At 48.8% G+C, this 23,537-nt stretch overlaps 1 protein-coding gene across 1 annotated transcript; it reads right to left on the bottom strand.

Moving 5' to 3' along the window:
• Positions 1-1,937: 1,937 nt before the first annotated feature.
• Rnaset2 (ribonuclease T2) lies at positions 1,938-22,435 on the bottom strand. Its single transcript, XM_028866633.2, has 9 exons — positions 22,293-22,435; positions 20,364-20,424; positions 16,590-16,642; positions 15,637-15,694; positions 11,443-11,513; positions 9,707-9,820; positions 5,896-5,941; positions 3,642-3,716; positions 1,938-2,465 (listed from the first exon to the last, which is right to left on the bottom strand). The coding sequence occupies exons 1-9, from the start codon at positions 22,394-22,396 to the stop codon at positions 2,265-2,267; spliced, it is 783 nt and encodes a 260-aa protein (XP_028722466.1). The 5' UTR covers positions 22,397-22,435; the 3' UTR covers positions 1,938-2,264.
• Positions 22,436-23,537: the final 1,102 nt, after the last annotated feature.

Raw genomic sequence — 23,537 nt, 5'->3', positions numbered from 1 at the left:
AGACAAGCCCCTTACTTACCCATGTTTCCGACTGAGCCCTCCCCACAGAGAGCAACACACCCTCTGAAGCACCAGTGAGAGGCACTAGAAACAGATATGCCCTTGGGGGGGGGGCAAAGGCACAGGTCAGGAAGAGGGGACTGCGGTAATGTGGGGCACAGCATAGGCCAAGACCCCAAGGCCATATCCCTATCCCAGCAAATAAGCAAGGCCAGCCCCTTCCTCTAACACAGAGAAGCGGAAGGACCGCTTCTGATCAAATCCTCGATAATGCCTGGTCACAGAGCAACCGTATAAATTCACATCCTGTGCGGGGAGACCGGGTCCTGCAACCCCCCTACAGTGACGGCTGTTTACCGACCCATGCACCAGGTAAATCCTGCTAAACTCACTGCACTTCAGGAGTGTCTCCTAGAGACATCAAGTCTTCTGAGCCAGTCTGAAAGCCTTTAATTGGTAGAGACAGTCACATGGATCGACACAGACGTCTTTAATGATGCCGTTTTTGAAAAGAGTTGTTCTGAGGATAAGCACATTTAAAATGTTTTACCACTCTACCTGCACCACTGTCTAACTGTTACACCAGCAGGATGGATGGGGCCAGTGCACCGGCTCCGTGGGAAAAGTGCTTGCTGCACTGATCAGGACTGGAGTAACGGCTGATGTCGAAAGGACTGAGCACTACACTTGCTTCGGAAACATTATGTTACAAAGAGGAGAATTTACTAAAGGAGTCTGCCTCCAACCTAACTCAAATAAAAGTGCCGTACCGGCCATACTTGTCAGAAACTTTAGGAAAACTGCGTCTCTGACACAAGTGAAGTTTAGGCTCACTGAGACTATGTTTCTGCTAGGATCTGTTCACTTAGACGGCCACCTCCCAAAACAAAACAAAAAGGACAGCCTTGTCACACAGTAGGTCATCAGGCCCTATTTGCTATCAAAAGAACATCTCTGCCATTCAGTTCAAAGGGTTGTGGCACTGGAGAACAGCTGCCTATGAAATCCTAGCCCTTTTACCAAGAACATAATTCTGCAGACAGGCAGATGACCCTGGGTAGCAATTACTTGCAAAGAGCAACATTAATCTATTTCAAAAATAACTGTATCCTTGTACTGTAGAATGACAGTATCCTTGCTCTGTAAATCTACTATCCCACCAAAATGGCAAAACTTGCAGTGTCTGTCTCTATAAAACGTGTTTAATTGCTCAAAGTTAACTCACGCAGGGACTTAAGGGATGTTTACAGATGGCAGTGTATGCGCCATGTGATAGCCCAACATCTATATAAACCGTCCAAGTATTTCTGCCCATGGTCAGTCTCTTGGCATTAGCCAGGCTGCCAGACCAGACACACACATTATTAAAGAGTGTCCTTATAAAGAATGTTCTTTGTCCTCATTCCCTGAGAGTGTAGAGTGATTTCTCACTGGGGAGTGTTATTTCACTGCAACATGATGACCTGGGTTTGATCCCCCAAACCTATGCTGGAGAAAATGATTCCCAAAAATTGTCTTATTGTAATAGGACAGGCCCATAGGGTCGAGGAAACTGGTTCAGACCAGTAGCCAAGGCATGTGCATAATAAACTTCCTTATGAGCCACCTGGAGTCTGCCTGAGGACCTAGCAACAGGCGCTGTCAGAGTTCCTGAACGTGCCCAGCCAATGAAGGATGACCACACAATGCCACCAGATTGGGACACAGACTGGGTGCTGGGAGGAGGGAATATAAGTCCTTCCCCATTATTAAATAAACGAGTTTGTTGTTTGCCTTCAACTGACTCCGGGTGTCTGTGCTGTTGACACCATGCTCTCTCACCCCCACCCCTGAGGGAGCTGTTAGGATCAAGCAACAGTCCTCTGACCTCTATATGGGTTCCATGGTATGTTCACACCCCATACACACGTCATAAATCATACACACACACAGTAATAAACCTTTTTAAATTTTAAAAAAAGAAACAGAATAATTTAAGCTTGACCAAAATAAAAATTGTTGTGTCAAGACTTCCAAGTTCTTGTGAATTACCCGTGTGAATGTAGCTACTTCGGGACAGGAAATTAGGCCTGACACCAGCTGCTGGCAGCTGGCTGGAAGAGCACAGGAGCACCTACTAATTAGACTGCACCAAAATCAACTCATTAACACACAAGAAAAAAGCCAAACGCATTTTAAGAAACTTTTGGGTGGATTTTTAGAAAGCAATAATTGGTGACTTGTTCTTCCTTTGTGGAACATACAACATTTCCTAAACGTGAACTTCAGTGTTGGGTCTTTGCAGGTGGAGGATAGAAGATTGGACCATCTTCACAGACCATCATGCCGTGTGTGGAAGCGCCCATGGCCGGCCAGGCGTCCTGGTTGGGGGAGAGCTGCTCACCTGGCTCAGTACAGTTCCGCAAACGGAAGTCCTCCTTGGTGAAGCATAACTCTATCTGACCAACGGTCTGCACCTTCTCTCCCTAAAACAGAAGACGGCAGACACTCAGAACTCAGAAACCATGGGTTATTACCAATCTGGGGGTCACAGCGGCAGACACCTCAGAATTCAGAAACCATGGGTTATTACCAGTCTGGGGGTCACAGCAGCAGACACCTCAGAATTCAGAAACCATGGGTTATTACCAATCTGGGGGTCACAGCGGCAGACACCTCAGAATTCAGAAACCATGGGTTATTACCAGTCTGGGGGTCACAGCAGCAGACACCTCAGAACTCAGAAACCATGGGTTATTACCAATCTGGGGGTCACAGCACTTCAGCGCTTGAAAATAACAAAAGCAGGGGCTCCAGACCAGAGACAGAGGAGAGCTGGTGCTCAGGGGGGACCCTGGGTGGAGGCCTGTTCCTCACCGTCACCATGGCTCACCTCTGCTGGCCTGCAAGCCTGCGGTGAGGAGGTGTTTTCAGCTTGGAAGACAAAAAAACAAAAACCCACCAAGTGACTCTAAAGATGCACACTGACCCAAATGTGCCCAAAGCTCACATGGGGACCCTGGCAAAGAGTTCCCAGCAGCCAGAGGAATCTCAATTTTATTTATTTATTTATTTATTTATTTATTTATTTATTTGGTTTTTCGAGACAGGGTTTCTCTGCATAGTTTTGGTGCCTGTCCTGGATCTTGCTCTGTAGACCAGGCTGGCCTTGAACTCACAGAGATCCACCTACCTCTGCCTCCCAAGTGCTGGGATTAAAGGCGTGCACCACCACCGCCCAGCTTCAATTTTATTTATAAGCTGGAAAAAAATACAATTTTGTCTAGAAATTAGACAGTATGCTACAATTAAAGTGATTAAGAGTGGCAACATAAAAGCTTAGAAACTGCCAGGTGTGGCGGCACACAGAGGGGCAGGTGATCTCTGTAAGGTGGAGGCCAGCCTGGTCTATACAGCCAGTTCCAGGTCAGCCAGTTATAGAATAGAGAAACCCTGTCTCAAAAACAAAACCTAACAAATAAGTGAACATACAAAGCAAAACAAAAAAATCTTGGAAACTTACAAACGCTTAACTTAGAATATATACATGTTACATGCCCAAATGTAACTCTGTCCCAGAAACTCCACAGTGGAGACTAAAGCACCAGAAAAATGAAATCATCTTTTCCAGAGAGAGACAGGTGACAAAGTGCAAGTCTGACCTGTTCTGGCAGAAGGCACTGGATTTTAGGCACCACGCCATAGATTCTGGTAAGTGCATCTTTGAAATCTGCAAGCTGATATTAAATAAAAGCATTAGCAATGAACTTCAACAGGGGAACGCTCACACACTCACTGATTTTTTTTATTTCTAAAGAGCACCCCCCACATAGAGGACCTGGAGTAAAGCTTGAGGATGTCCTGGAACCATCACTGAAGGACAAGCCACTACCAACTTACCAGGCTCTACCAGGGAGGTCCGAACATCCCCAACAGTTTCCTCTCTGCTCATCGTCCTCTCCACTGAGTAGCTTGATTCTTCCCTGTCCCCAGCCTAGCCCAGCTTCTCTCTTCTACGCTACCTTCCCTAAAGCTACCCTTGCCAACTGACGGTTGGGATTCCCCAAAGCTTCACCTCAGGCCTACCAACTCCTCAAACCTTCACCTCAGCAGCTCCCTTCCCTGCAGGGGCACAGCCTCCACCACAGGAAAAAAAAGTGGTCCCTCAGAGCACCCGCCTTCTATCAGGAACTACAAAATTAGACCGTGTGTGCTGCAAACTCGTCCACCATTGGGTCAACACCACCCCTTCCCCTCATCACGCTCCACTCTGGAGCACGCTCCTCTCCCTCTCCTTCCCTCCCAGGAGGACATCTGCAGTCCTCAGTCTCTGTGCTATGGCTCCTCTAACAGATGCTTCTCTACCCACGTCTCCCCGTCCACTCTGCTGTGGACTTTGACTTGTTTTACAGGACACTCCTATCCCCTTCTGCTGCCTCATTTGACCCTCGAATTCACACTGTCTGGTTGCACCTATCACCCTTCCCCTTACTGAGTCCCACAGAGGCCAGGGCCCGCCCTGCAAAGCCAAGTCTAGCAGCTACCGCATGGCTCAACCTTGGCCCTCCCTAGAGGTCACGTCTCCCTTTGTCCTTGGTCTCCAGCACCAGGCAACCAGCACACTGTTCAAGACACAGGTTCATTAGGAACTTCTCAGTGCTGCCTAAGTCTTACAGCATGACATGGCTCTTACCACCCTGGTCCCCATGCCATGCACTCTCTACTCCAGGGTCTCCAGAGACCTGCTCTCACCTTCCAGCTACATCTGTGCTCCCTATCACCCAAGGACCTCAGGACCCATGCAAGCTGTGGACTGCACCCCAGCCACCAACTTCTGGAAAATGCCTGGTCACCAGTTCCTCCCAGGGCTCCAGCAGCACCAATGCACCATAGAGCACATGAGCAGACACAGGCTTGGATGTTGGATGCAAAGCTGAAAGCCTGCTGATACGTCAGATGCTCTTAGATCAGGAGTTTTCCAAGTCACCGTCTGGTATTCCTGCCACCTTACCAAGTGTATGAGGCAGCTCGGCAGCAGGCTGTCATTCCCATCACCATGGATACCATCTCTGAACATCAAGCCAGGTGAAACTGTAAAAACACCCCCACCCCACCCCACCTCCCGTTGCCCATCAGTTTAAGCAGGAGTCCAGGTGAGCTTGGGGAAGCCCTACAAACCCTCATGCCGTGGTTGCCCAGAAGGGTCTAACTTAATTGGCAGCCAAAGTTCCTTCCTCAGGGCCAGGGTCCAACTCCCTACTGTCCACAGAGGGAGAGCTACACATCACCCAGGAAAAGGAGCACACAGTCCTACAGACAGTTCACACACTGCAGAGTAACTGCAGTGTCCATCCCTGTCCCAAATGGTCCTCTGGAGCTGTTTTTAGAGCCACACCTTACAATAAACACAAACCACCTGAGAATCGCTCTAAAGCAACAGTCTTCGAACTCTCCTGTGAGCCTAGGTATATTTCAAGCTTTTGAGGGACATCTCTCTAAGGCAAACAAACAAACAAACAAACAAAAAAAAGATAATCCAGAATTGAAAGCATCTACATTGTACATGTCCTCTTAGTCAATAAGATGTGACATTATTTCCTGTGTCATGTAGTTTACATGAAAAATAAAAAACCAGTTTGTTTCCCTTCAAACACCATGACATTGAATGTATCCTGTGCTGAGGCCTGGAGGACTTGGCAGAACCACGGATCTGTGCCTCCAAGTCAGTGGCCTAAGCAGCCTTTAGCGTACACTCATACGCAAACACAAACACTTCAAGGAAAATCCATTTCAAGTAGATTGTGCTGGGTCACTTTAGAACCCAGGTGCGGCTCACCAGATGAATGGACCCTGCCGAATGTCCCCAGGGACAAACACTAGATTCTAGACAGAAGGATAAAGGTAAGTAAGCCTCACCTGGTAGTAATTGATAGACGGCTTGATCCCAAGCTTTAGCAGTATGCTGAAATAAAAAATTAAAATTAGCTGCTTTATGACAGTACATTCACTTTGTTCTTTTCATTGGATTTCACAGTGAAAATTAAGAGGCTTTTAAAGGAGAGTCTTTTCTGACTTCAGCAATAAACCCACTAACAAGACAGCCAAGAGGCAGCTCCCAGCCCCTCTTTTCTGGCCCTGGGCACATACCACCAACACAGGCATGGTCCAGAACCTGAAGCTGCACCGTGGTATACTCCACACCACCCCATCCACAGCAACATACCCTGTGCAAGCAACTGTCCACATAGGCTCTGCACCATAGATTACCCTGTCTCATGCGACTCCAGGCTTATCCTGAAGAACTGTGCTGGCCATATCTTCCAAGAATTTAAATGCTTCGAGCCTAGAATTCTATCTATAGTTTCTCATCACAAACTTAAATACTGGAGGCACACTGTAAAAGTCCCTCGACCACTCACTGCAAAGGAATTCTCTGTGGTCCCACAATTTCCTGGATGGTTCAGGATTGTGGCCCAAGGGGGTGGGTCTGAGGCTGCAACCTTTCTCTCTACTCGTCATCAGTCTGTGGCAGCAAGGGAAAGCAGGAAAGGTCCCTGAAACCCCAGAAACACCACAAATCCATGTAAGTGTGCCACTGCTTGCCCTGGCTGCCAGTATATGATCAACACAGAGCTCCAACGAAGTATAAAATATTCCAACTTCAAAACAATATTTATTACAAGTTATAACTTTAGTGCTTTGGATAAACTGAGCTTAACATGTTATTACAATTTTTGACTAGATTTTTTTACTGCTGTTTTTAATGGCATTACTGGAAAATGTTGCTCAGCACCTGTGGTCACATACTGTTCCACCTGATGCAAGAGGCCAGGAAATAAGAGAAAGATGGGCCACGCTGTGTCATGTCCTCTTCTGAGTGAAGACAGCCCAGGGCTAGCCCATGTCTAGCTAGCATGCTCTGAGAACTGCCCCACGGCTCTGCAGCTTCTCGGACTGGCTGCCTTTACATTATGAAATGTATAGCACCATTTACAGTTAGGATACCTTGTTTATGTCTTATGAAACAGACAGGGATTCTCCATTTGTCCTGGAGGAACTGGAGAGAGTAATCATTCTTCTATAACTGTTCTTTGACATTTTACGCAAGCACTACCCACCTGGGAGTGCCTTCCAGTTAGCAGGTCTCTGGGCTCACTTGCTGACAGCCAGTGAGTGGCTGTGTCTAGACAGCAGTGTTTCAAGGGTAAAAGCTCTGTGTGTGTCTCTAACAAGAAGAAACTACCAGGCTTCAAAGGCTGCAAATAGGAGTTACTTAGGCCATTTCCAGCTCATGACAATCGTTATTCTTCTTTTCCTATTTGGTTAGATGAGTTAGCCTCAACTCATACCACAGTGTGTGGCTCCCAGGCCGGGACCACTCTCGGCAGCAGAAGCTCTCTGTGGGTCTGTCTGTCAGCCTTTCTGGAAGGGCAGCTTCTCTTTAACAGCCACCTTCCTGTGCTCCAGAAGTACATGATGGACCTTCCTGCAGGGATTCCTCATAGCGACTTCTTAGTGCCCAGTAGGTTTCTGAAAAACCTACACTTTTGGGGTCAGGGTTTCCAAAGGTGTTATCCTTACTGCAAGAGATAGTGTATTCTCAGGAAACCCCACAGGTTAAATAAACTATACACACAACTCACGATGCTGGGGGTCTGTTACCATCACTGGTATGCAACTCCTAGGATATGTACTTAATAATGCAGATATGTGGATGTTTTGTTTTGAGACAGGGTCTCACTGTGTAGCCCTGGTCAGCCTGGAACTTGCTATGCAGAGCAAGCTGGGCTCACCCTTACAGAGATCCACCTGCCTCTGCCTCCAAAGTGCTGGGATCAAAGGCATATGCCACCATACCCAGCCTAATAATGTAATAATAATAATAATAATAATAATAATAATAATAATAATAATTTTTTTGAGACAGGGTTTCTCTGTGTAGCCTTGGCTGCCCTGGAACTCACTCTGTAGACCAGGCTCAAACTCAGAGAGATCCTCCTGGCTCTGCCTCTTGAGTGCTGGGATTAAAGGTGCACACCACCGTCCACCTTTTTCTTTTTTTAATAATGCAAATTTTTACAAGACGAAAGGAACTTCAAAATCTGAGCACTGACCAACCATGATTTTTGTATCATGGGGATAAGATCTAAAGAGGTCTTATAACCAAATTGCACAACTTATGTCAGAAAGGGTTACAAGGCCTCTCAATCCTGTGCTTTGCTGGTTGGTGGCTTCAAGGCCTTCCAGGGCATTCTTTGGATATTTCATCTCTCCGAAGGCACCTGCCCCTCCTCTCCCACTGCCAGATTAACTGATTCAAATCCCAGCTGTGTTTTGATCACAATGACACAGAAAACTATCTGTGTGAGACGGCGACACACCATCGTGAGTCTTTCTGTGTTAGCGGCAAAGCATGTGTGCAGAGAACCAACAGAGGTTTATTGATCTTGTGAGCAGATTTAACTCATGAACCTTAAAGATGATTGATGAGCAAAGGATCTCGGGGTTATTCCCATCTGAAGGAGAACTGCTCTGACTAGAACAAGCTGTACAAATGAAAGCAGTGTGTGCAGACACCGTAAAATCCTTCCTTTTCGGCAGACTTTTATTCCTCACATGTCTAGAAGCCGGAGAATCTGAAGATCAAAGTTCTGCCGTCTGGTGATCTCTCATTCCTCACAGCCTGCATTTCTCTGTCCTTATATGGGGGTGCGGGGCTACCAAGCTCTCTAGCTCTCCAGGGTCTGAGGTAAGAGAACTAACTGCACTCCTGAGAGCTCCACACTCACAGACCACCTGCCTGAGGACGAAGACTTCAGTCACACATTTTGGAGGCTATCTACACTCAGGCCACTGCAGGCTGAGCTCCCCACTGATGCCCTCCTCACCCTCTCAGACTTCACTGGCTTATGACGCTCAGTCACAATAAGAAACACTCAAGAGCCAGCAGGACGGCTCCGCAGGTAAAAGCACTTGCCACACAAAACCAACAGCCTGGGTTCAATCCCCAGAGCCCACCGTGTGAAGGTGGACGAAGAGAAGCATCTCCACAAAGCAGTCCTCTGACCTCCACGCATGCGCGCGCACACACACACACACACACACACGAAACTAATAAACACATAACAAGTTCAAACAATAAACAAATAAGAAGCACTTAATGCACTTGGCACAACAGAAATGTCTAGATGAAAAGGGTCAGGCCAGACCACTAGCCTTGCAGACCATGTTTGCCTTACATATTCACTACCTTGGTATGGTGACAATATATTCCCCAAGTTCAGAACTGAGGTCAGGGCAGGCAGTAAAAATCTACATGGATTTGGCTCATTCTAGGGCTTAACGGACTCTTTCCCTCCACCTCACACTTGTCCAAGGAGCGCTACAACCGATATAAAGATCTATTGACACTTGGTGTCTCTACGGAAATGATCTTAAGGCAGCAACTTTTTCAGAGGTTATAGCATGCCTGTCAGTCTTCACTTCCTAGGGGCTGACTCATTAATGACAAGTCAGCACCAGGAGGCAGCCTAAGTCTGTGCACTCTATGGTCTTAATCCAGAATGGTCAAACATTTCAGGGGCTCAATTACTGCCCAGGAATGAGCCCACCACACCACTTTCAGGGACCATAACACACAGGTTATTAGCAGGAGTGTTGCACACTCATTCCCAGTGGCCTGGCCTCAGGTCAATGACAGAAAGCCTGCAGTGAGATGTGTACACACCTGTTGAGGTCAAGCTGCTTGTACAGATCCAGGCTCTTCCCAAAGTACTTCTTCTCGGAATTGAGGGCATCCAGCTGCGCAGCACAAGTGCCGTGCTTATCCCATTCATGTTTCCTGTGAGATTCACCGTGAGAATGCTCAGATGAGTCCTCTAGGACGAGCTGTCACATGCACTGAGCCTGTCACAGAAGACCCAGGCCCCAGCAACATCCAACCCTCTCCAGAGAGCACTGCTCACTCCTGTCCTGTTTCCCAACACAAACTCTTCCAGGGCATCTCTACAATCACAACGTACTCCAGGTGTGGTGGCACACACCTTTAGTCCCAGCACTCAGGAGGCAGAGGCAGGAGGATCTCTGTGAGTTCGAGGACAGCTAGGATTGTTATACAGAGAAACCCTGCCTTGGAAAAAAACCAAAAACCAAAACCAAAACAACCAAAACAAAAGCCCCAATATACTCAAATAATAACCAATTAACTGAGAAAGAAGGAAATGTCACTCTCGTGAAACCTGCCACACCGCACAGCAGTGTGTGGTCCTCTGCAGAGCCAATGCGTGAGGCAGGGAGTTACAGAGAGGGGCACAACCCAGGCATGACTCTACCCAAGGACCAAAGAGGAGGCAGGGTAGCTTGTCACCATGGCCACCTGAGCCCATTCCCTGTCAGCCTCTAATAAGGGATTCTCCTCAAGTCTGAAGTGAGGACTTTCCACTCAATTCAATTCAAAAACTAAGTTGAAAGTTCAAGCTTGCCTGGGCTGCAAAGTGAGTTCAAGGCTATCCTGAGCAACTTAGTAAGCCGCTTTCTCAGAATTAACAATACTGGGAGTCTAGCTCAGCGGGAAAGCATCCAGTGTGGGGGACAACTGAGATCCAATCTAGTAAGCTATTCATCACCCAAGCTTCACTGAGTGTTCTGTTTACCTACACATTATGGTTCATGAATCCTAAAATAGCACGCACTCAAGAAAAAGTCGTACTCAACGTTATGATCCAGGAAGGGGTATCATTTACATTCTGCTGCTTTAAAGCATTTTACCAAACTTAAGCTTTTTATTCCCCTAAAAATTCTACACAGAAATATTTCTAGGCTAAATTAAGATATCTGGAAAGATATTATTAGTGGTAATATGAATAATTTTCACATTGGAAGAAGATGTAGAAAAAAATTACCTTCAATTGAATTGATTTTATCTTCTTTTAAAAAAAACAATGCTTTTCAAACAACTGGGTTAATTCCAGGTTCAGCTCCTGCTGACCTGGAGGAAGACTGTCCCTGTGAGACTCTCACCTTGTCTCTGACCAGGTCACCATGAGATCACTACCTTTAAGGCAGTCTCTCTCTCTCTCTCTCTCTCTCTCTCTCTCTCTCTCTCTCTCTCTCTCTCTCTCTCTCTCTGAGTGTCTGATTTGGATTGATTTTTAAATATGCAAGCATTTGATTTGTTAAATTTTGGGAGACTGGACTTTTTAAATGAAGCAATGGATAAAATAACAATAGATTAGAAAACAAGCTCCTAACATAAATTCCACCTGACCTCATTTTTAACCCATTGGAGAAAGGCATTCAAAGCTACATACCAGAGTCATTTCTTGACAAAAAGCAGTGCTCAGCCTCTGGAGACAGGGTCTTACCTGTTCTCTGTGCCTCCCACAAGCTGTCATCCAGAACACCCTTAGAAATTCTTCACACCTGTGCTAAAAATGTATACGGCCAACAGAAACTCAGACTTACCAGAATCGGCTGCGATTAGAAGACGGGTGAATCACATCAGGCCAGTAGATCTTCATGTCTAGCAAAAGGTCCTACATGTGATTTAAACAAAAAGTTTACCCAAGACCTAACAAACTCACATACTAAACAAAAGCACTCAATCTCTGGTCATTTAACTGAGCCAATGATCCTGTGCTTGTTCTGCACATTAAAGAGCTGCATGTGAGAACACAAGCTCTTAGAAGAGAACTGTAAGGCTGGGCGGTGGTGGCAGAGGCAGGCGGATCTCTGTGAGTTCAAGGACAGCCAGGGCTTCACAGAGAAACCCTGTCTTGGAAAAAAACCAATAAAATAACATAAGAGAATGATGACATGATGAAGAAATGGCCTCTGAACCCCAGAAACACGTGAGGAACTATAGATGTAACCAACCGTCTTAGTAAATAAGAAACACAGAAACAATGTAAAAGAGAAAGCCGAGAGGTCAGAGCTCAGAGCTAAAATCTCACCCTTCCGCCTGCGGTGTCCCAGCTTCCCGAAAGAGACCTATTTCCTGTCTGTTCGTCTATTTATAGTATTTTGTTCTGCCTTCTCATTGGTTGTAAACCCAAACACGTGACTGCCTCGTCACTGTCTGAATGTACAGCCCCCTAGGTCTTAAAGGCATATGTCTCCAATGCTGACTGTATCCCTGAACACACAGAGATCTATGGGATTAAAGGTGTGTGCCACCACCGCCACACTCTTGCTATGGCTCTAATAGCTCTGACCCCCGGGCAACTTTATTTATTAACATACAATCAAAATCACATTTCAGTACAATTAGAATACTACCACATTTCCCCTTTTCTATTTTAATAAAAAGAAAAAAAAAGCAAAAGGTTATAACTAACAAAAGAAAAACTATATACAAAAGTACAATAACTATATATAATATATACAAGTAATAAATACCTAAACAGGTATTTGACAAATCAGAGAAAATAATTCCATTATCTATCCTATTTTGGTAAATCCAAGATGTATCTAATGCACTTTCTATCCTAATTAATTTTCAACTATATGTAATTTTACCATGTTAAAGTTAAAACCTTACTTTTTAAAAAAAAAAAGGGGGGGGAAATGCTGTGGATATCATTCTATATAAATAAAATACTGATGGCTAGTGACCAGGCAGGAAGTAGGTGGCCAGGCAGGAAGTAGGTGGGACAAGGAGAGAGGAGAATTCTGGGAAGTGGAAGGCTGAGGGAGAGACACTGCAGCCACCGCCAGGACAAGCAGCATGTGAAGACGCCGGTAAGCCACCAGCCACGTGGCAAGGTATAGATTTATAGAAATGGGTTAATTTAAGATATAAGAACAGTTAGCAAGAAGCCTGCCACGGCCATACAGTTTATAAGTGATATAAGCGTCTGAGTGATTATTTTATAAGTGGATTGTGGGACTGCGGGGCTTGGGGAACCTGGAGAGAAGCCCTCCAGCAACAAGGAACTTTAAATGTACTGCTATGCATGAAAGCAGCAGTCTGGAACAGAGCCATGTACCGCGCAACACCAACCACAGACATTATGGAAAAGGGCAGATCTTGAGACACAAGGAGACCCATGGTCACCTTGGGTATCAGAAATGACAAGAGAAGGTGGGGACAGGTGAACACGGGACTTTAGGCAGTGGCACCTCTCCCCCAGGTACTTCCCTGACTTGTCAAGACCCATAAAACTACAACACAAGATATGCACTCTAGTGTAGGCTGTGTGCTTCGGTTAACAATACGGTATCAATACAGGCTCAGTTGTGAAAATCAGAGTGTGGACGGACAGTGACCATGGGGGACACTCAGTGTGAACTCTGCACTGTTTTCCTGTAAATAGAAACAGCTCTAAAACAAAGGACTGTGCAACAAACATAAGACCCTGCCTTCCAGAGGAGCTTTTGAGTAAGGCAGCCCATATGTACCCTCTTAACCTGGCAGGCAGTAACACCAGGCCCAAAGGGCTCAAGCTCATTTTTTCAGGGTCTACACAACCATCAGACAAAGAACTCAGTGTAAAGGATGCAGATGAAGGAACATGAAAAGGATAACCTCGCTTTCCCCTGCTCCCCACATGTCAAGATCCCGCCGGCCAGCCTCCCTGCCCATGGAAGCACAGCCCTGTCTGCCTCCTGTCTGCTGTCCCTTTCACGTGCCCTCACCTGCCACTTCCCTCAGGCTGGCTTCACGCACACGTACACACACGCGCGCGCGCGCACACACACACACACACACACACACATATGCGCGCACACACCCGTGAGAGCTCTGGGGAGAGCCCAGGGTGATGATGTAACTTACAGCCAAAGTAGGGCACTTTCCTGTTGGAGACACACCACACTGGACACTAAGACTACACAAGAAAACCAGGACTTTCTGGAAGAGACACTATAGGATATGGCTACTACAGACCTGCCGGACCCTCAATACAGAGGGCAGCTCAACCCTGCTGCTCTGGATCGCCCTTCCTTCGGGGAATGGTAACTCACTGAAAGTACTCTACCCCCCCCCCCTTCTGTTGGCCTCATTTTCACTGGTCTCTTTCCCATCACCTTTTCAAGGCTGGGTTCAAGCTTTATGCAGCAACAGCATCACTTCCAATGTGGTTTACCCAAGGTTCAACGTTGCTAACTGAAAACTTTGCCTGGTACCTCAATGTCATGACTTGCAATATAGTGGGTACTGGCAATTTTTTACAATCTCTACAGAAACTGAGTAAGTTTGGTTTTAAGAAAATTGAACTTTTTTAAAAAATATATAATTCACTTTTATTTTATGTCTATTGGTGTCTTTCCTACATGTGTGTCTGTGTGAGGATGTCAGGAAGCTCTAGAACTGGAGTTACAGACAGGAGTGAACGGCCATGTGGGTGCTGGGAATTGAACCCGGGTCCTCTGTAAGAAAAGCTGCCGGGCGGTGGTGGCGCATGCCTTTAATCCCAGCACTCGGGAGGCAGAGGCAGGTGGATCTCTGTGAGTTCGAGGCCAGCCTAGTCTACAGAGTGAGTTCCAGGAAAGGCACAAAGCTACACACAGAAACCCTGTCTCGGGGGGGGGGGGGGGAGCCACTGGGCCACCTCTCCAGCCCCACCCCCCAAAATGTACTTTTAGTAAGTTACAGTCGGCTACTATCAGTAGTCAGCTACAGTCGGCCTCATTAGCTACTTTCACCTCAACACGTTTCCTGGGGGACCTGGCCTGACAGACAGACTTGGCATCTGGATTCTGGAGAAACAAGGGAAGCCTGAAGTTGTCTGTGCAGTTCTCCTCCGTCACTGGCCCCAAATCTTCGGACAGCACGGTGAGCGCTCGGTGATGACTCAGATGACAGCTGGAGCGTGTGCATGTTCAGACGCTCAGCAAAGGACAGCTCTTCCCATCCCCCAACAACAAAACCTGCGGCTCTCTGTCCTCCAGGCCACCCCAGGCACCGTGACATGTGACCAAACACAGGAACTGTCGGTGCCCCTTAAGGAAAGTTGAGTATGTAGGGGTAGGTTCAATATGCCACGAGGATCTCAGGGGCACTTCCGTTCAAATCTCATGAGCTCACAACTTAGTCTTAACCTAGAACCCCATGAGCCGCTCTGTTACAGGACCTTTGATACTGAAGAGGCCTACCATTTTCCCCTTGCTCAGAGTTCCTGCTCAGAAACTCATGCCATCGGTGGCCAGAACGACCAGCCTGGGTACCAGGTGCCTGCTCTCCAACTCAGAGCTGTCTCTCACCACACCACCACACAGACCGAGGGCTCACTGTCACCCGGAGGCCCCAGGGCTAAGGACTAGCTCCGCATAGGATCTGCTGCCCCCTGAGCTTGCTTCAACACCCACTCAGACTGAGGACAGGGAGGAAAAAGTGGTTTTGGTTTTGGTTTTTGTTTTCCTTTTTGACTTTTTGGGGTTGTGGTAGATAGCAGTAATTACTAAACAGACCCAGGGCCTCAGTCCTAGGGAATTCCTTCCTGATCCTGTAATTATTATTATTATTATTATTATTATTATTATTATTATTATTATTTGGTGTTTTTGAGACAAGGTTTCTCTGTGTAGCTTTGCACCTTTCCTGGAACTCACTCTGTAGCCTGTAATTTTAAACATGACTGTGAAGGTACACTTTTGAAGAAAAAGTTCATTTAGTTCAACATTCTATTTGCAATAGAAGTACAATAAAAAGATCAGTACCTGAATCTCATTTAAGTTAAAGTGCCAGGATTGGTTGCAATCTTCTGCTTTGTCAGGCCTTGAAATCCAAATTTTAAGAAAAAGAAGAAAGATTAGCCTTGGTTAGGAAGCCTTGACATGACACTAGAAAGCACTTCCCTTAAAATCTGCATACGAAAGAGAAATGCTAGTCAGGAACTCCTCACTCCACACCAGCCAGTCAACAAAGAATGGTTCTGAGCAGACGGTCAGTCTGACTTTGTTCAGAAAAAAAGGAGCAAATGGAGTCAGACACGTTCAGCTTGAAACAAAAGGCTGGATTGCCAGTAGAGGAAACGTAGGAAACAGCTCTGGACGGAGTTCAGTCTCAACTCTTTCCTCGCAGAGGGTTCTGAGGTGTATGGGCCCCGTCCACTCTGAAGGTGGCAAACACTTCAATACCACAAGTGTATGCACAGCTAAAGAACTACTAAAGAGAATGCAGACATGGTGGAGAAGCTGGCGCTCCTAAAGTGTGTGAAACAGATTATCTGTATTTATCTATGGATCTAACATCTTAGTTTTAAATATTTATTTGTAATAGGTCCCAAGAACAAAGTAAGAAAGGGCCTAAGATCCTTATTTACCTTTGCTAAGGGGGGCTGGAGAGATGCTCAGTGCTTAAGAGCACTGGCTGCTCTTCCAGAGAACTTGTGTTCAATTCCCAGCACCTGCTTGGTGGTGCACAACTGCCTGTAACTCCAATGCCAGGGGCAATGCCCACTTCTGGCCTCTGCAAGCACCGGGTACACACGTGGTGCATGGACATACATGCAGATAAAACATTCATACACACACAAAAGTATGAAAATATATATATGAATCTGGTCAACTGAATAATCTTCTAACAAGAGTGACATGTCTAATCATGGTGACTGGACTCAAGCTAGCTTTTCCCAACTACTTCTTTAGGTTTTACTGCATCAGATGCTTGCCATAGTCCGTGTATTGTCCAATAATCCAGAGTGTCTCGGCAGCTGTTAACTTCCTAGAGAAAAAACAGATAAGGAAAGTGGTTGGCTGTTTAAATATTTATCAACTCCATTTTCTTTTAACGTACATCAACCAGACATAGGTACATCACTATTAGAAGGTAAATACGGTGTTAGCATTGTGTAAGTCCGTTCTAAGCATCACACTCATGAGGAAATTTCAGGGCTGGGCATGCTAGGTCAGTCCTCAGGCAACTGAGCAGACAGAGAATCAGGCGGCTAGTTTTGCCCTTTTTGTACATTCACAGATACGGATATGTGAATTTGCCTACGAACAATCTACTTACCAGAGGCAAATGCGTCGTAAGACAACCTGATTCTCTGAGACTCTCAAGCCTGCTCTGGAACCAGACCCAAACACACCAGGAAAGTAATAGGTACTGAACACTTGAAGCTGAGTAAAAATAGGAGTGTATCCTTGACTTCAATCATAAAGATAAAATCAGAGATAAAAATCTCAGTAAAATAAAAACCTTTTTAGGGCCCTCCAAGTGGGCTAAGATGAAATTTTTCCACAATAAATGATAATAGAAATATACATACTTGGGCAATCAGATTGGATGAAACAGAACAGAACTTGGGATACACACGGATACATACATACATACATACACACACACACACACACACACACACACACACACACACACAGTAATCAGGTAAATGTAACACTTAGGACTCAGTTACTACAGACAGACATCGTGCGCCTCTTCTCCAGACATCTCCCCATCACGCAGCCTCTTTCTATGGGCAGTCTAAAGAGTCCAGTTCATTCACGTGACAGGTCACTAGTGAGAGCTGCCTGCTACTGAATGTCTAGAGTCTGGGGCAACAGTCCATATACTGAGCCTCAGCCAGTACCCCAATTCCACCCTTAAGGAAAGCTCCTTTCCTGCAGGTACACAGTGACTGAGGGGCAATACCAGTCCTGAAAGGCCTCTGCAGAGCTCCACGGTCAGGCCTCTACCTGCTTTTAGGACGGTAACTCAGACAAGAGGCAGCTTTTGTCCGCAGTCAGCAAACGCTTAGGTCTCACAGTGCCTCTTGAGTTCATGACAAGTGTGTCTCAGAATACTTAACGTCTGTCTATCACACTGGGGGAGCGGGGAAACCAGAGGCAGCACCTGCTGCTAGAGACAGCACACCCCGGCCAGAGCCTTCTCATCACGGTGGGCCACGGCTTGAAATACACTGCTCAACAATGACAACTTTCTAGTGACTGATTTCCTACTTTGAATTCCTAAAGCTAAGGCAGGAAGGCACTTCCACCCACATTCGCAGCTGTGCCAGGGAACAGCATACCCATGCGTCCTCAGACAGGCCCGACCAGTCCTGGGCCTCCAGGGCAACTCCTCTAGTGCTGGCCTGGAGCAGAGCTTTCTTTTCACATGGGTCCTGCAACAGGAGCCACGGTGTCTAGCCACCCCTGCTCGGAGAAGAGTCAATGAGGTCCTAGCCACCTAAACACTCCCCCCACCCCCCCACACCCGCCCTACAGCTCCCTTTCACACTTTCCCACTCCAACCCCCACACCAGAGCCAGGGAACCACACTGGCGTGGTGTGGTAAGAGAGCTGCTCTAAGCTTCCAGGTCAAGCATATGACTTGGCAAAGACAACTGAAATGTCACCTCATTGTCAACAGGAAATTAAGACGGGAATGAAGAAGAAAACCCTCGAGTACTACTCTGTGCTCAAGGAGAGACAAGAAGCAAGAATGCTCTCATGCTGGCAAGAGAAGGTGAAACTACATCAAAGCCGCTGGATACGTTGTGTATGCTGAAGAATTAAGAGTCCCCAATTTTTAAACTCAAACAGGCTTTCAGAAAAACTATCAACAAGACTGATGCCCAGTCAGCAATATGACAAAACACTCTGGATTTCACACAAAACTCCAGGATCAGCTTTATAAGCTACCCACCCACAAGGATGAGCCAGCCCAAGACCCCCAGCTGGCGGCACTCGGACAGAAGAGCCTCACTCAGTACTGACAGCCTGAAAAGACACAAGACCTCAGCAGCACATAGGGAAGAAATCAGTGCAGGCCTATTGAAAGCAGAACCATGTCCCCCAAAGATATATAACTCTGTCCAAAACTGCCTACTTGTGAACATAACCTCATTTGGAAATAGGGTCTTTATGGATATAATCCAAGTAAGATTGTGGGAGCTCCAATCACTCAGGGTCAGAGAGTCTGAGCTGGTTTTACCCAGCAGGGCGACATAAGGAGATGATTTTGCCAAGGGCGTGTTTACAGGTGTGTGGAAGGGGCTACATGTGGGAGCCCACAAAGGTTTCCTAGTGAGAGCTGCACTTGCTTTGCCAACAGGGCTGCATGAGAGGATGACTGGACCACGGGCCTGGGTACCAGATGTTTGGAAGGGTCTACACTTGGCTGTATCTAGCAAGGGGGAGGGCTTTTGCCTCACCCCATGGCATTGTTATAAAAAGCCCTTTTGAATTAAGTTCCGGGCCAGTGGATAAGGATCCAGGCCCTCCCAAGACTATCCTGTGTTTACTCTCTCCCCTCTGTATTTCTATCTAAATCTCTTATCCCTCACTCCTTAAGAGTACCCTGGGGGTAAAAGGTGGGGACAGGTCCCCCACAGCTACACTTGGCTGTATGGTGTGCTTTGATCTTGCAAGGAGGAGGTCTTTTGCCTCTCCCCTTGGCATTGTTATAAAAAGGCCCTTTTGAATAAAGCTCTGGGCCATTGGGTATTGACCCAGGCCCCTGTGAAGCTTTCCCGTGTCTCCTCGTCCTCCTCGTCGTCTAGATCTATCTTTCTACCTCATGTTTTCTCATTCCTCTCTCCTCCACCTAAGAACCCTCCATAAGGTGGGAGCAGGTCAGAGCTGGACTCTCACAGACTCCCACATAAGATGAGGCCCTACTAGGTCAGGCTGGCCCTAACTCGAATTAGTGTTCTCCTGAGAGACGGGGGTGCTGTGTGTAGTAGTTTGAATGAGATTGGCTCCCATAGTCCCCAACTGGTTGTATCTAGCAGGGAGTGGTCTTTGCCTCACCCTTTGACTCTTTGGGAAGGCTCAGGTAAGGCTTTAGGAGGTTTACTGCTAGAGGTGAGCTTTGAAGTTTCGAAAGCCCACGCCATTCCCGGTGTCTCTCTCTCTCTCTCTCTCTCTCTCTCTCTCTCTCTCTCTCTCTCTCTCTCTCACTCACTCACTCAGCTACTGCTTCTGCACAGCGCCCGCCGGCCGCCTGGCCACCATGCTCCCCTCCATGACGGTCATGGACTCCAACCCTCTGAAACTGTAAGTTCAAAAAAACAAAACCTCTTGCTTCTACAAGTTCCCTCGGTCGTGGTATCTCATCACGGCAACAAGAAAAGTAACTTAACACGCCACGTGAAGAAGGCAGGCATTGGAGCAGGGCACGGGTAAGTCTAGGACACCAAGGCCTGTCACCTCTAGTAGGAGCTGGGCATGAGGAGGGGACACAGGCTCCCAAGAAGAACTAGTCCTACTGGCTTCGTTTCCGGCTTCCGGCTCCAGTACTGAGAGGGAGTGCACGTCCAGTGTTCTAAGCCAACCCCCCCCCAATCCAACACATGCACTTCACCTGTCAGGAGGTCCAGCCACACTACAGCCACTGCAGATTTAATAATACCCCTGACATACAAGGCGGACACTTGTGCATACAAAGCAACTCACACAGGTTTACTGGATCAAAAGAGCCAGTCCAAACAGTGCTCGCTCACCTTGCAGACTGTTGGGGGCCAGTGCTGGGTCAGAATTAGTTTTTTCCACTCGTGGCTGCCTCTGTGAAAAGACATGTTTTTCAAGGATGTTTTAAAGTGGCAGAAGTTCACCCATCTCATCAACCACTCCTTCAACACGGAGAGTCTACGGGACTAGACATCCTACCAGGAACACAGTCCCCTACCTCCTGAGGTACACACCACAGAGGAAGGCAGAGAACACTCTAAGAACATGTACACTGTGGCAACTACTTGTGAGTAAGGGAGACTATACACACAATGGAAGAGGACAGGTGGGCCAGGGGGATAGCCAGGAAGGCCTGCTGATGGAAAGTAACTGAGCAATAAGCTGTCCTTTTTTAGGATGCTCAGGTAGTTTATACGAATACAGACTCATAATCCCTTCGCGTCTTTGTGAACTTTACACCACCACCTCCACCACCTCCACCACCACCACCTCCATCACCACCCCCTCTCCCCCCCCCAATCCATGTGACAAAACATGACCTGAAATAGCACAAAAGTACTATCAATATCATATTCGACGGGGTGCTACCTCAGAGACCACTATGGATATGTTACCTAGAGTCTGGCCTGGGCATGATCCCCCGTCACGTGCATTAGCCACAACCTAACCCGGGGAAGCAGCCTTGTTACATGTTATCTAGGGCATGGTGTGTGTTCTATGCCTTGTCACGTTACCTGGACCAAACTGCTTATATCACGAGCCTGTGAATGGAGGCTCTCCCAAGCCAGAGACTTCCCAGGGGGACTGTGGAGCTTTTAGTGTGGTTGTCCCCAGGGGTCCACGTGTTGGAGGCAGAGTTTAAGCAACAATGGGGGAGTTTTCAAGATATGGGACCGACTGGGACGCATTGGGTCACCAGTGGTATGCCCCTGGACAGAATTACAGTAGTTCTCCTGGGATCCTGACAACTGCCATAACAGCCTACACGGATGATGAAAGCCTTCTCCTCAGAAGAGACGGAACACACTGAAAGTTAAAGCTCTGGCCATGCCCAGTACAGAAACTTTGTTTGCAAAGGGTCACACTGAGCTGGGGAGGTAAGACAGCAGGCTTAGAATAAAACTCAACCAAACCATCTCTATCCGTAAATCAGACAAGAAGGTACATCCGTTTAATAAGAGTTCGCAGTACTCCAATACTCCAGGAGGACGTCACTGGGAAGCTAAGGGAGACTCACCCAATACAAGGGATTCTCCTGGCCTTGGGGCTTACCTTAACCCCATGCCTAACCATTCTATCAGCTGCATCCATGAGGCTGGTTAAAGGAGAACTGAGCACTATAGTCTAAGGTCTTCAACTAACCCTCACTGCGCCAAGTACTTTTCTATTTTCTGTATCTTAGCTGCTCACAGGTACCAACTGTGCTGCGCGGGGCAGGTCTACGAGGAGCGGGGCTCCAAGACCACACTCTTAGATAGGGACTAACTTTTGCTTGCACACGCACACACCCCCTATATACACTGCAACCACGCCCCGCACCGATGAAGGGGCCCTACTTTAGATAAATATTAAAAACAAACACATGCAGCTGGTTTTCAGTAACTCTCTGGGAACACAGTACTTCGCGCGAGCAACTAAGCCCTCCCTTTTCCGCTCCAGCGGTGTACACACAGAAAAACTTCTTCTGCTCAACTGCTAACGCAGAAGAGTGGGGGAAAGTCAAAATGTGTCCGGGGATAAATTAACCTGGCAGGGCCGAAGCAAGCAGACAGATTACCAAGAGCTCGCCCGCCCGTGTGTCCGTCCCAGAGAGAGCTAAGGGGCGCGTGAGAGCGCGCGGGGGCGGGGGCAGCCCCCAGCTGGACGGCTTCAGAAAGAGGAAGAAGGGCACCACCGTTCCTTCTTGTCTAGCCACCAGCCTGCAGCCCTGCCGGCCGGCTCTGCACCGCGCCGGCGCTCACCTCCACAGCGGGCCCGCCCCGCACAGGCACCACAGCGCCAGGCCCCAAGCCAGCACGGGGAGCCGGCCCGGGAGCGCGCCGCGAGCCGCCGCCGCCGGTGCCATCGCGCCGCCCAGGGCTCCGCAGCCTCCCAGCAGCCTCCGCGCGCGCGCCGGCTCGACAGCCCGACTGACAGCGGCAGCCGCTCCAGCCCGGCTTCCGCCCGTCGGGCGAGCACCGCCCGGTAACCCCAAAGCCACGCCCCGTCGCCCCAGGTGGACACGCCCCCAGGGGCCCAGCCACGCTCACCGCCCCAGGTGGACACGCCCCCCAGAGGCCCAGCCACGCCACGCCGCCCCAGGCGGACACGCCCCCAAGGGCCCAGCCACGCCACGCCCGCCCCAGGCGGACACGCCCCCAAGGGCCCAGCCACGCCCCGCGGCCCCAGGCAGGCACGCCCCCCAAGGGACCAGTCACGCCACGCCGCCCCAGGCGGACACACCCCCAAGGGCCCGGCCACGCCCCACCGCCCCAGGTGGACACGCCCCAAGGGCCCAACCACGCCCCGCGGCCCCAGGCAGGCACGCCCCCCAAGGGACCAGTCACGCCACGCCGCCCCAGGCGGACACGCCCCCCAAGGGCCCAGCCACGCCACGCCGCCCCAGGCGGACACGCCCCCCAAGGGCCCAGCCCCGCCCCGCAGCCCCAGGCGGACACGCCCCCCCAAGGGCCCAGCCCGGAAAGTCCCCATGCTGCATGCAGCTCCCGACGCCTCCGGACTGGCACGACCCCTGTGCCGTGTGACCCCCTTAAAGAGAACAGGTCTCAACCGGTTCGGCCCTGACAGACACGCACCCCACGCTCCTGCTCCGGACGCCCACCTGACCCACTCGCTCCCCAGCTGCAAGCATGACCTCCCTCCGCTTTGGAGGGACACGCCCCCCACGCCCCAGCCCACCTTCCGACCTCATCACCCCTCTCCCCCCCGTCACGCTGCACCCCACCTGGTGCACCTCGTGCCCTACGCCCTGTCGCCCGCCCCCACAAAGCCACGCGCTCTACACTCCCACTCCCCCCACCTCCGCACCCCCACCCTCACCCCCAACTCCCGCACCTGAGGCTCCATTGCTTTAGGAACGTGCGTGCGTGCATGCCAGCCTCCAGCCCCAGGCACACCGGGCCCACGAGGAGGGGAACGCGCGAGGGGCCATGGGTGGTGGGCTGGACACGTGGACCTGTAATGCTCTCCTCCAGGCCTGGACCTTG

The sequence above is a fragment of the Peromyscus leucopus genome, chromosome 8a (assembly GCF_004664715.2).
Source record: "Peromyscus leucopus breed LL Stock chromosome 8a, UCI_PerLeu_2.1, whole genome shotgun sequence".
Lineage (NCBI taxonomy): Eukaryota > Metazoa > Chordata > Mammalia > Rodentia > Cricetidae > Peromyscus > Peromyscus leucopus.
The sequence above is the reverse complement of the archived record's forward strand: the minus strand, read 5'-3'. Positions and strand labels throughout refer to the sequence as shown.